Source organism: Bubalus kerabau, chromosome 2, assembly GCF_029407905.1.
Source record: "Bubalus kerabau isolate K-KA32 ecotype Philippines breed swamp buffalo chromosome 2, PCC_UOA_SB_1v2, whole genome shotgun sequence".
In the NCBI taxonomy this organism is placed as follows: domain Eukaryota; kingdom Metazoa; phylum Chordata; class Mammalia; order Artiodactyla; family Bovidae; genus Bubalus; species Bubalus kerabau.
In genome coordinates, this window is record NC_073625.1 from 51,204,792 (window position 1) to 51,219,081 (window position 14,290).

A 14,290-nucleotide genomic window follows, 5' to 3' on the forward strand; every position below is an offset into this window, starting at 1 on the left:
AGAAGGTGAAATTCATTTTTTGGGGATGAAATGTCCTATAGATATCAATTAGGTCTAACTGGTCTATTGTATCGTTTAAAGTTTGTGTTTCCTTGTTAATTTTCTGTTTGGTTGATCTATCCATAGGTGTGAGTGGGGTATTAAAGTCTCCCACTATTATTGTGTTATTGTTCATTTCTCCTTTCATACTTGTTAGCATTTGTCTTACATACTGCGGTGCTCCCATGTTGGGTGCATATATATTTATAATTGTTATATCTTCTTCTTGGATTGATCCTTTGATCATTATGTAGTGACCATCTTTGTCTCTTTTCACGGCCTTTGTTTTAAAGTCTATTTTATCTGATATAATTATTGCTACTCCTGGTTTCTTTTTGTCCTTATTTGCATGGAAAATCTTTTTCCAGCCCTTCACTTTCAGTCTGTACATGTCCCCTGTTTTGAGGTGGGTCTCTTGTAGACAACATATGTAGGGGTCTTGTTTTTGTATCCATTCAGCCAGTCTTTGTCTTTTGGTTGGGGCATTAACCCATTTACATTTAACGTAATTACTGATGAGTATGATCCCGTTGCCATTTACTTTATTGTTTTGGGTTCAAATTTATACACTGTTTTTGTGTTTCCTGTCTAGAGAATATCCTTTAGTATTTGTTGGAGAGCTGGTTTGGTGGTGTTGAATTCTCTCAACTTTTGCTTGATGTCAGACTCTTTTCAACTCCATGGACTGTATAGCCCACCAGGCCCCTCTGTCCTTTGGAATTCCCAGGCAAGAACACTGGAGGGGGTTGCCATTTCCTCCTCCAGGGGATCTTCCAGACCCAGAGATCGAACCTACATCTCTTGCATTGCAGGCAGATTCTTTCCTGAGCCACTAGGGAAGCCCTAGGACCAAGGGGAGAATGATCCAGACAATAACACGGAGGAAGCGCATCTCACAGGAGCTGATTACAGATCTGAGTTTTGAAGTACAAGTAGATATTTTTAAGCTGAGAGATTTGGTGGCAAGAAAAATATTAACAGCAGAAGAAATGATACTCATTTCCCTCTTTTACATGTCAAAAAAGTAAGTGTGTTAGGATTATTTAGAAGAAAGGAGACACATTATATTTCAAAGTCACAATGGACATTTTTGTAGAAGGTTGAGAACTTCTGATTAATGTACATATGAATAAGGATAAAATTGAGTTTTGTGGTACTTGATGTCCTGAGTGTACTAGGAGCTGAAGATGGGCTTTTGCTGTAGTATCAGAGTGACCCTACTTACCTTTATCCTTTGAACATAATGTGTAAGGAAGAGTAGTGATAGAAGAAGGCAAGAATGATTGAGTGAGGAGAATGGACTGACATCTCATAACACAAAACTCTGATAAGGCTTTGTGTGAAAAAATGAGTTTCTGATCTAACTGAGGTCTTCTGATTTTTCAGCCAAATAAAGTTGGTTAAACTGTTAAAGTCTCCTCAAAGACGATACTCAGGTAGCTACAAAAAAAAGAGAAAAAGAGGGCTGCCCCACGTGAACAGGACCTTCCGTTGCCTGGTGCATGGAAGAAGGAAATACAAGAAGGACACATGCAGCACACTGTCTCCACGCCTGTAAGTCTTCACTCTTCCAGGGAATGGACTTCTTTTTGAGCTATCAGATACTGATCAGATTCTGAGGATTTGAGGAGAGTCAGACAATGCAGGGGTGATGAATGCAGAAAGGGTAGGAGAAAAGGGACAGAAAGTTGCAATGATTCAGGAAAGGAGACAGGAATATTCCTTTTCCTGTGGTCAGAAGCAGGTATTTTGGAAAAATGAGAGAGAAAAGGAGGCAAAATCGTCTGACATTCCCCAACAAGCTTGTTCTATAAGGTATCTGCTAAATGAGAGGAGATTTGAAAATGATCAGCTTTGGGTTACACGATTCTACTAAGACAGTTTGTCAGCAGAACAAATTAAAGTGAAGCTCTTAAAACGAAACAGGAGTCTCCCAAATAATGAGCTATTTTAAGCAAACTTTAGTGATTGTCAGTGGTGACGTGACTGGCTCATAATGTTGCTTCCATATTTGTTGTCTATGTCAGGGAATGAATGGTATGCTCTGCCAATTACTGACAGTATATAAAGGTCCATGGGAAGGAGACACACACACTTCAGAAACAGCCTCTTGCAGTCCACCTGAACCCTCTTGCCTTGACAACATGTGTTGTAACTACTACGGCAACTCCTGTGGCTATGGCTGTGGAAAGAGCTATAGCTGTGGGTTCAGCCCCTATTATGGCTGTGGATATGGAAGTAGATACGGCTGTGGATACGGCTCGGGATATGGCTGTGGATATGGGACAGGATATGGCTGTGGATTTAGCCCCTATTATGGCTGTGGTTATGGAACCAGATATGGCTGTGGATATGGCTCTGGCTATAGCAGCTACTGGCCAGTTTGCTACAGGAGATGTTATTCTTGCTGCTAGAACATCACCCTCTTAGCCTAGTCTGCTTCTGAAATGAGGAATCTAAAAATAATACTGCTTTGAGGATCTGTAACCCATGATTTGTACTTGCAAGAAATTGTATGTGTGACAGAGGCTTTGACCACCAACTACCCATTTTTAGATTCACATGCTTGAGTTCTGAAGTTCAATAGTGATATCACTTGACTCTTCCAAATGTTAGCCTTTACTCCTTAATCTCTGAGTCTCTGTTATGACTGTGTTAATGATCTTAACATTCTAAAGCTTGGATAACCCCTTATTCTCAATAAAAATGGCTCATTGCTTCTAACAAATCTCTGTGTACTGCTTATGAATTAGTCTTTCGTGAGGTGCTATGGCCTCTTTCAAAGACTGGGCTAAGAGGTTGCTTAAACCTTGAGTTCTTTGATATAATACAAACATTTCTTCTTTTATTTGCACCAAAAATAATATGTTATCCAACTATTCCTTGTATCTCACATGCTCAGCCACTCACATACCTAAGCACAAATCTCACAGTATTTCAGAACCATGCTGAACCGTGCAAATCTCACTGTTTCAAGAATGGAGCTGGAGGAGCAAGTGGAGGAGGAGTGACACACATTCAGGTGGTCATGACAAAGTCCAGGTGCAGGAGAGACAATCTGACTTCCTGCAGTAGTAATGGAATAGAAGAGACGCTTCCCAGAAGTAATGAGAAATTCTAAGCAGAGTTGGTGTTAAACATTTGAGAATAAAGAACTAAGGAATGCATATTCTTTGTAGCCAAAGATGGACAAGCTCTATACAGTTAGCAAAAACAAGACTAGGAGCTGACTGTGGCTCAGATCATGAACTACTTATTGCCAAATTCAGACTGAAATTGAAGAAAGTAGGGAAAGCCACTAGACCATTCAGATCAGATTAGATCAGTTACTCAGTCGTGTCTGACCCTTGCGATTCCATGAATTGCAGCACGCCAGGCCTCCCTGTCCATCACCAACTCCGGGAGATCACTGAGACTCACGTCCATCGAGTCAGTGATGCCATCCAACCACCTCATCCTCTGTCGTCCCCTTCTCCTCCTGCCCCAAATCCCTCCCAGCATCAGAGTCTTTTCCAATGAGTCAACTCTTCGAATGAGGTGGCCAAAGTACTGGAGTTTCAGCTTTAGCATCATTTCTTCCAAAGAAATCCCAGGGCTGATCTCCTTCAGGATGGACTGGTTGAATCTCCTTGCCGTCCAAGGGACTCTCAGAGTCTTCTCCAACACCACAGTTCAAAAGCATCAATTCTTCGGTGCTCAGCCTTCTTCATAGTCCAACTTTCACATCCATACATGACCACATGAAAACCATAGCCTCGAATAGAGGAACCTTTGTTGGCAAAGTAATGTCTCTGCTTTTGAATATGCTATCTAGCATGGTAATAGCTTTGCTTCCAAGGAGTAAGCGTCTTTTAATTTCATGGCTGCAGTCACCACCTGCAGTGATTTTGGAGCTCAGAAAAATAAAGTCTGACACTGTTTCCACTGTTCCCCCATCTATTTCCCATGAAGTGGTGGGACCAGATGCCATGATCTTCGTTTTCTGAATGTTGAGCTTTAAGCCAACTTTTTCACTCTCCACTTTCACATTCATCAAGAGGCTTTTGAGTTCCTCTTCACTTTCTGCCATAAGGGTGGTGTCATCTGCATATCTGAGGTTATTGATATTTCTCCTGGCAATCTGATTCTAGCTTGTCCTTCTTCCAGTCCAGCATTTCTCATGATGTACTCTGCATATAAGTTAAACAAACAGTGTGACAATATACAGCCTTGATGAACTCCTTTTCCTATTTGGAACCAGTCTGTTGTTCCATGTCCAGTTCTAACTGTTGCTTCCTGACCTGCATACAAATTTCTCAAGAGGCAGATCAGGTGTTCTGGTATTCCCATCTCTTTCAGAAAACTGTGGAAAATCCACAGTATTGTGATCCACCCAGTCAAAGGCTTTGGCATAGTCAATACTGCGGAAGTAGATGTTTTTCTGGAACTCTCTTGCTTTTTCCATTCAGGTATGACCTAAATCAAATCCCTTACAAATATACAGTGAAAGTGAGAAATAGATTTAAAGGACTAGATCTGATGGACAGAGTGCCTGATGAACTATGAATGGACTTAGTGACATTGTACATGAGAAAGGAATCAAGACCATCCCCAAGAAATAGAAATACAAATAAGTAAAATGCCTGTCTGAGGAGGCCTTACAAATAGCTGTGAAAAGAAGAGAAGTGAAAAGCAAAAGAGAAAAGGAAAGATATACTCATCTGATGCAGAGTTCCAAAGAATAGCAAGGAGAGATAAAGCCTTCTACAGTGATCAATGCAAAAAATAGAGGAAAACAATAGAATGCAAAGAATAGAGATCTATTCAAGAAAATTAGAGATACCAAGGGAACATTTCCTGCAATTTGGGCTCAATAAGGACAGAAATGGTATGGACCTAACAGAAGCAGAAGATATTAAGAAGAGGTGGCAAGAATACACAGAAAACTAACAAAAAAGGTGTTCATGACCCAGATAATCAGGATGGTGTGATCACTCATCTAGAGCAAGACATCCTGGAATGTGAAGTCAAGTGGGCCTTAGGAAGCATCGTTACGAACAAAGCTAGAAGAGATAATGGAATTCAGGTTGAGCTGTTTTAAATCCTCAAAGATGATGCTGTGAAAGTGCTGCACTCAATATGCCAGGAAATTTGGAAAACTCAGCAGTGGCCACAGGACTGGAAAAGGTCAGTTTTCATTGCAATCCTAAAGAAAGGCAATGCCAAAGAATGCTCAAACTACTGCACAACTGCATTCATCTCACATGCTAGTAAAGTAATACTCAAAATTCTCCAAGCCAAGTTTCAGCAATATGCAAGCCGTGAACTTCCAGATGTTCAAGCTGGATTTGGAAAAGGCAGAGGAACCAGAGATCAAATTATCAACATCCACTGGATCATCAAAAAAGCAAGAGTGTTCCAGAGAAACATCTATTTCTTCTTTATTGACTATGCCAAAGACATTGACTGTGTGAGTCACAATAAACTGTGGAAAATTCTGAAAGAGATGGGAATACCAGACCACCTGCCCTGCCTCTTGAGAAACCTGTATGCAGGTCAGGAAGCAACAGTTAGAACTGGACATGGAAAACAGACTGGTTCCAAATAGGAAAAGGAGTACGTCAGGGCTGTTTATTGTCACCCTGCTTATTTAACATATATGCAGAGTACATCATGAAAAACTGAGAAAACCCAGGCTGAAGGAAGCACAAGTTGGAATCAAGATTGCTGGGAGAAATATCAATAACCTCAGATATGCAGATGACACCACCCTTATGGCAGAAAGTGAAGAAGAACTAAAGAGCCTCTTGATAAAAGTGAAAGAGGAGAGTGAAAAAGTTGACTTAAAGCTCAACATCAGAAAACTAAGATCATGGCATCCAGTCCCATCACTTCATGGCAAGTAGAAGGGGAAACACTGGAAGCAGTGTCAGATTTTATTTTTTTGGGCTCCAAAATCACTGCAGATAGTGCTTGCAGCCATGAAATTATAAGACACTTACTTCATGGAAGAAAGTTATGACCAACCTAGACAGCATATTAAAAAGGAGACACATTACTTTGCCAACAAAAGTCTGTCTAGTCAAGGCTATGGTTTTTCCAGTGGTCATGTATGGATGTGAGAGTTGGACTGTGAAGAAAGCTGAGTGCAGAAGAATTGATGCTTTTCAGCTGTGGTGTTGGAGAAAAGTCTTGAAACTCCCTTGGACTGCAAGGAGATCCAACCAGTCCATTCTAAAGGAGATCAGTCCTGGGTATTCATTGGAAGGACTGATTTTGAAGCTGAAACTCCAATACTTGGCCACCTGATGTGAAGAGCTGACTTATTTGAAAACACCCTGATGCTGGGAAAATTGAGGGCAGGAGAAGAGGATGGCAGAGGATGAGATGGTTGGATGGCATCACCAACTCAATGGGCATGAGTTTGGGTAAGCTCCAGGAATTGGTGATGGACAGGGAGGCCTGGCATGGAAAAGGCCTGGTTCATGGGGTTGTAAAGAGTTGGAAACAACTGAATGACTGAACTGAACTGAACTGAACCGAACCAGTTCATCTCTATTGCATGTTGTAAAATGTCTTTTTACACATTATCTCAATTCATTTTCACATCCTCTTAAAATAAATAGAGTGGGTACTTGACAAATAAGTGTTGGGAGAAAGAAGCTGAGGCTCAGAGTGATTAAGTCATTATCTTGAAATCACACAGCAACTGAGTGTCAGAGCCAAGTTTTCATAGTCTTCTGCTAGTGAGCTCACTGCCATACGCTCCTCCTGGCCAGGCCCTCTCCTGCTTATGGAAGCAGTATGCGCTGTGCTCTAAATAATCTGAAGAGAAAAAGAAAAGTCTGAGAGTTCCTCTCTACATGTGCTTACTGATTACACACCTCGACTGGTGGTAATAAATGCACAGAAAGACTTGTTGTCCCACTCCCTTATCTGACTGGCCAGTTCCTACTCAAGCCTCATGTCTAGTGCCCCATCTTCTCAGAACTCTTTCCTGACTCTCACAACACTTATAACCTTCCTTATTTTATAACTTTCATAACACATGGCTACAAAAACAATTACTTCATTTCTTCTTTAAATCCTACTATGTTACTCCTACATAAAATTATGAATTCACTGAGAACTAGGCTCATTGGATGAATAGAGGAGAGAGTCATACATAAATACATATATCAGTTCAGTTCAGTTCAGTCACTCATTGTGTCCGACTCTTTGCAACCCCAAGGACTACAGCACATCAGGCCTCCCTGTCCATCACCAACTCCCTGAGTTTGCCCAAATTCAGGTACACTGAGTCAGTGATGCCATCCAACTGTCTCATCCTCTGTCATCCCCTTCTCCTCCTGCTTTCAATTTTCCCCAGAATCAGGATCTTTTCAAATGAGTCAGCTGTTTGATCAGGTGGACAAAGTATTAGAGTTTCAGCTTCAACAACAGTCCTTCCAATGAACACCCAGGACTGATCTCCTTTAGGATGGACTGGTTGGATCTCCTTGTAGTCCAAGGGACTCTCAAGAGTCTTCTCCAACGCCACAGCTCAAAAGCATGAATTCTTCAGCACTTAGCTTTCTTTAGAGTCCAACTCTCATATCCATACATGACTACTGGAAAAACCATAACCTTGACTAGATGGACCTTTGTTAGCAAAATAATGTGTCTCTTTTTTAATATGCTGTGTAGGTTGGTCATAACTTTCCTTCCAAGGAGTAAGCGTCTTTTAATTTCATGGCTGCAATCACCATCTACAGTGATATTGGAGCCCAGAAAAATAAAGTCTCACACTGTTTCCACTGTTCCCCCATCTATTTCCCATGAAGTGATGGGACCGGATGCCATGATCTTCGTTTTCTGAATGTTGAGCTTTAAGCCAACTTTTTCACTCTCCACTTTCACTTTCATCAAGAGGCTTTTGAGTTCCTCTTCACTTTCTGCCATAAGGGTGGTGTCATCTGCATATCTGAGGTTATTGATATTTCTCCCTGAAATCTTGATTCCAGCTTGTCCTTCTTCCAGCCCAGAGTTTCTCATGATGTACTCTACATATAAGTTAAATAAACAGGGTAACAATATACAGCCTTGGCGTATCCCCTTTCCTATTTGGAACCAGTTCGTTGTTCCATGTCCACAGTATGTAAAACCCAGGGATGGTACTAAGTCTCCAGGGCACAGAGCAACATGTAATAACTAAAAGAACAATAATCTAGAATGTTAGTAGTACTGAGAATAGAAACATTACAGTATACCTCTGTGTTTACAAATAAGTTCCTTCTCTCTATGGATGTCTAAATCCAAACATACTTTTCCTTCTCACTCGAAGCTACACATCTGAATTTTCTATTGCCAATCATGTAGGGGGAAAAAAAAGTGTAGCTTTTAAAAGTTTCAGTACAGTTCAGTTCAGTTCAGTTGCTCAGTCATGTCCAATTCTTTGCAACCTCATGGACTGCAGCAAGCCAGGGTTCCCTGTCCATCACCAACTACTAGAGCTTGTTCAAACTCATGTCCATCGTGTCGATGAGGCCATCCAACCATCTCATCCTCTGTTGTCCCCTTCTCCTCCTGTCTTCCATCTTTCCCAGCATCAGGGTCTTTTCAAATGAGTCAGTTCTTCACACCAGGTAGTCAAAATACTGGAGCTTCAGCTTCAGCATCAGTCCTTCCAATGAATGTTCAGGACTGATTTCCTTTAGGATGGACTGGTTGGATCTCCTTGCAGTCCAAGGGACTCTCAAGAGTCTTCTTGAACAACACAGTTCAAATCATCAGTTCTTTGGCATTCAGTTCATTTTATAATCCAACACTCACATCCATACATGACTACTGGAAAAACCATAGCTTTGACTACATGGACCTTTCTCGGCAAAGTCATGTCTCTGCTTTTTAATATGCTGTCTAGTTTGGTCACAGCTTTTCTTCCAGTGAGCAAGCATCTTTTTCTTTTATGGCTGCAATCACCATCTGCAGTAATTTTAGAGCCCAGGAAAATTAAGTCTCTCACTGTTTCCATTGTCTCCCCATCTATTTGCCATGAAGTGATGGGACCAGATGCATGATCTTTGTTTTCTGAATGTTGAGTTTTAAGCCAGCCCTTTCATTCTCCTCTTTCACTTTCATCAAGAGGCTCTTCAGTTCCTCTTCACTTTCTGCCATAAAGGTGGTGTCATCTGCAAATCTGAGATTATTTTTATTTCTCTAACTAATCTTGATTCTAGTTTGTGCTTCATCCAGCCTGGCATTTTGCATGATGTACTCTGCTTAGAAGATAAATAAGCAGGGTCACAGTAAACAGCCTTGACTTAGTGCTTTCCCAATTTGGAACCAATTCATTGTTCCATGTCCAGTTCTTTTTTTTTTCAGCAGTGCAGGAGTAAATCTTTATTTATTTATTATTATTTTTTTAAATTTTATTTTATTTTTAAACTTTACATAATTGTATTAGTTTTGCCAAATATCAAAATGAATCCGCCACAGGTATACATGTGTTCCCCATCCAGAACCCTCCTCCCTCCTCCCTCCCCATTCCATCCCTCTGGGTCGTCCCAGTGCACCAGCCCCAAGCATCCAGTATCGTGCATCGAACCTGGACTCGCAACTCATTTCATACATGATATTTTAACTGCTGCTTCTTGACCTGCATACAGGTTCTCAGGAGGCAGGCAATGTGGTCTGATATTCCCATCTCTTGAAATATTTTCCTCAGTTTCTTGTGATCTACATAGTCAAAGCGTTTGTCATAGTCAATAAAGCAGAAGTAGATGTTTTTCTGGAGCTTTCTTGCTTGTTCTATTTTATTTTATTTTTTCAGTTGGATTTTCATTTATTTGCAACATAGGAACTTACAAAAGTGAAAAGTTTTAATATATTTATTACTTGTAATATCATTAAAACCCACCAAATTCCTAGGAATGTATTTTATAAAATATATATAAACCTCTACACTAAAAACTACAGAAAATTATTAAGAAAAACTGAAGAAGATCTAAGTAGCAATTAGACAGATTAGACCCATTAGCATATTGAAATCTATCAGTTCTCCCCATTTTGATCTATAAATTCAAAATCTCATTAGATTTTATAGGCCAATTGACGGACTAGCACTGTCAATTGTTCCATTTTAAGGTTTGGCGGTGGGGGGGGGGTGGGGTGTTATTTTTGTTTATCTCACTTGCTTAGGTGTACCTTTCATAATCTTTCATAATCAAGCAGATTCCAATACTTGTTATTTTTTACAATAAGACCCATAAAATCTTTTATTGCACACTCAAATTTCAACAACAGTGAGATAAGTGGTAATCCAGTACTTTACTGAATGCCTTCAAAAGAACTTTCATCAAGCTTCGGATTTCATTTTCTGAGAATTTTCAATACTAGGCATTTTTCCTTCAGTGGAGAAATCATTCAACTTTTTTTTTCTTCTATTGATCACTGGTATAATCTTATGACTCTACTATGTTGAATCATGAATGATAGGCATAAAGAAAATATATCCTCATTCCAATCATCATTATGCTTCAGTTTTCTTACCTTTTCTGTCCTCCTTGCAATTTGAAATTATAAGTTTGCTTCACAAATTCTCTGCAGTAGACACTTTGCTTTTCAATGCCTCTGCCAAAGCAGAATTTCTGGCCACAATTCCCCTGGGTTACTGAAGAGCCTTCCATCTTTATTACATTATTTCTAAACCTTTTCACTCAAGCCTCTCCATACCTAATGATGCCCGAAGAACTGCCTCTATTCTGTGCATCATGGAATAACCAGCTCTGGTTATAATACCTTGCACATAAATTGGGCTCAATTAATATTACTCTAATAAAAATAGATTAAGTCAAATTTCTGAAACATATTTGTGTGTCATTTACAAACTAATAGATATTTGGATTGATTATCACCATTTTGTCATTTCACTGAGCTGAATGTCTCAAGTGTTGTTTAACTAGTGAAAGTATGAAAGTGTTAGTTGTCCAGATGTGTCCAACTCTTTGCAACCCCATGGACTGGAGCCCGCCAGGCTCTTCTATCCATAGACTACTTCAGGCAGGAATATTGGGTTAGATAGTCATTGCCTTCTGCAGGGGATCTTCCCAACCCAAGGATTGAGCCCAGGTCTGTGCTGCAGGCAGATTCTTTACTGTCTGAGCCACCAAGGAAGCCCTCTTTAACTAAGGGAGTCACAATGTTTCAGATTTTGAAGGTATGTTAAGAGTTACTTTGTGAAAACTCTTTTCTAGATGTGTGAATTATCTCATACCTGCCTAACAAATCATATTGTTACAAAACTTCATAAAATTTGTCCCATTTACACTTGCTACTGCCCTTTCTTTGCGATTGACATCAGCTCATTTGTCACAAGTTCAAAATACCTCCCTGAACTAGCTCTCTAATACAACTTTTACTCTCTTTTGCTTTTTATTCCCTCGACTCCAATTGTCAGTTTCAAATTATCTGAATTATTTATGCTGTTGGTTTTTCTATATGCACATGGTGGAATATAAACACTGAAAGCAAGAGGCTTGTCTTTAATTTACCTACATTGCCTTCACTGTCTAATTTGAGACCCTTTCAAAAATATTCAAAACTGTCAGTTAGTGATTGAAATCAATTTCCTCAACCTTAGTATATGCAAATACATAGGCAATTACATCAAAACAGACAATATGAGTGTATTTCTATTATTACTTTTCTGTTGCTTAGTTCCTTATTCTCGTGTTCTTAATTCCTATATCTAATGCTAATTCTCATGAACCTGGAAAGTGTCTCTTCCATTCTTTTAAGCACTCAGGTCATCTTTTGTCTACCTTGGACTTTGCATCAACTTCCTGAGTAAAGCGGCATTCTTCCTCCTCTTTCCCCTTTAGTTCCATCCTAGACACATTGGGATTTACAAAGCACGGATCAGAAATACTGGGAGATTTGTGCTTGGGTATGTGAGTGCCTGAGTACATAAGATACAAGAAACAGGTGGAGAAGACATTATTTCTGACACAGATATGAAAGAAATGTTTGCATTATATCAAAGAAAAGCTCAAACTCATGCATCACGTTTGCCCAATTTTCAACTGAGTCTACAACGCCTGGAAAAAGACTAATTCCCAAGCAAATACACAGAGATTTGATAGAAACAATGGACCATTTTTATTGAGAACAAGTGATTTTGTTAGGATCATCAATACAGTCGTAACAGAGAATCAGAGAATAAAGACTAACATTTGCAAAAGAGTCAGAGATACTACCAAGAAGATTTGGGGCTCAAAGATGCCAATCTAAAGTGGGTCTTTGCAGGTCAAAGCCTCTGTCAGGCATGTGATTTCTTGCAAGTGGAAATCCTGGGTTATAAATCCTTGAATCAGCATAGCATAGAAGTTTCATCTCAGAAGCAAAAAGGGCTTAGATGATGATGTTCTAGAAACAAGAAGAATAACATCTCCTGTAGCAAACTGGCCAGTAGCTGCCATAGCCAGAGCCATATCCACAGCCATATCTGGTTCCGTAGCCATAGCCATAATAGGGGCCAAATCCACAGCCATATCCTGTCCCATATCCACAGCCGTATCCTGAGCCGTATCCACAGCCATATCTGGTTCCATATCCACAGCCATAATAGGGGCTGAACCCACAGCTATAGCTCTTTCCACAGCCGTAGCCACAGGAGTTGCCGTAGTAGTTACAACACATGTTGTCAAGGCAAGAGGATTCAGGTGAGCTGCAAGACGATGTTTCTGAAGTGTGTGGGTGTCTTCTCCTTCCCTTGGACCTTTATATACTGCCAGTAATTGGCAGGACATACCATTCATTCCCTGACACAGGCAGCAAATATGGAAGCAACATTATGAGCCAGTCACTGTTGACCAATAATGCTTTGCTTAAAATAGCTTCTTATTTTGGAGACTCATTTCACTTAAAGAGCATCATTTTAATTTTCCTCTGCCAAAGAATTTCTCACTAGAATCATGTGCCCAATAACAGATACCCATTTTCAAAACCTCCTTTCATTTAATATATATCTTATTTTAAAAGGTTTGGGAGGGAATGTTTAAAAAATTCCCCTTAACTTTTTCTTTTTTATTTTCACATCTACCTCTGATCACTTGAAAACAAATATGTCTGTTCATTTTCTTGAATCATTGTAACTTCTTGCCAGAGTTCTTCACCCAGATACCTACTGCCCGATACCAATTGGTATCTTGTTGTAGAACTCAAGGATGCTCCTAATTCTCCAGGACACAGAACAGCATGTAATAACCAAAAGAAAAATAATCCAGAATGTCAGCAGTACTGAGAATAGAAATATTACAGTACAGCTGTGTGTTTGCAAGTAAGTTTCTCTCTCTATGGATTTGTAAATCCAAACATACTCTTCCTTCTCACTCTAAACTAAACATCTGAACTTTCTAATGCCAAAATGTAGCCAAAAAATGTGTAGCTTTTTAAGTTTCAGTACAGTTCAGTTCAGTTCAGTAGCTCAGTCATGTCCTACTTTTTGCCACCTCATGGACTGCAGCAAGCCAGGGTACCTGTCCATCACCAACTCCCAGAGCTTGCTCAAACTCATGTCCATTGAGTTGGTGAGGCCATGCAACCATCTCATCCTCTGTTGTCCTGTTCTCCTACTGCCTGCAATCTTTCACAGCATCAGGGTCTTTTCCAATGAGTCAGTTCTTTGCATCAGGTAGTCAAAGTACTGCAGCTTTAGCTTAAGGATCAGTCCTTCCAATGAATATTCAGGACTGATTTCCTTTAGGATGGACTGGTCTGATCTCCTTGCAGTCCAAGGGACCCTAGTCTTCTCCAACAACACAGTTCAAAAGCATCAATTCTTTGGCATTCAGTTTTCTTTATAGTCCAACTCTCACATCCATACATGACTACTGGAAAAACCATAGCTTTGAGTAGATGGACCTTTGTTGGCAAACTAATGTCTTTGCTTTTTAATACGTTGTCTAGGTTGGCCATAGATTTTCTTCCAAGGAGTAAGCGTCTTTTAATTTCATGGCTGCAGTCACCATCTGCAGTGATTTTGGAGCCCAAGAATATAAAATCTCTCACTGTTTCCATTATTTCCCCATCTATTTGCCATGAAGTGATGGGACCAGATGCATGATCTTAGTTTTTTGAATGTTGAGTTTTAAGTGGAGTTTTCATTCTCCGCTTTCACTTTCATCAAGAGACTCTTCAGTTCCTCTTCACTTTCTGCCATAAGGATGGTGTCATCTGTATATCTGAGGTTATTGATATTTCTCCTGGCAGTCTTGATTCCAGCTTGTGCTTC

The 14,290-nt window shown here is 40.0% G+C and overlaps 2 protein-coding genes across 2 annotated transcripts; one reads left to right on the top strand and one right to left on the bottom strand.

Annotated features, from left to right (window-relative positions):
- Window positions 1-2,183: 2,183 nt before the first annotated feature.
- LOC129644719 (keratin-associated protein 6-2-like) lies at window positions 2,184-2,453 on the top strand. The gene has a single exon (XM_055570209.1). The coding sequence runs from the start codon at window positions 2,184-2,186 to the stop codon at window positions 2,451-2,453; it is 270 nt and encodes an 89-aa protein (XP_055426184.1).
- A 9,970-nt stretch (window positions 2,454-12,423) lies between these two features.
- Window positions 12,424-12,696, bottom strand: LOC129644720 (keratin-associated protein 21-1-like). The gene has a single exon (XM_055570210.1). The coding sequence runs from the start codon at window positions 12,694-12,696 to the stop codon at window positions 12,424-12,426; it is 273 nt and encodes a 90-aa protein (XP_055426185.1).
- Between the last annotated feature and the right edge of the window lie 1,594 nt (window positions 12,697-14,290).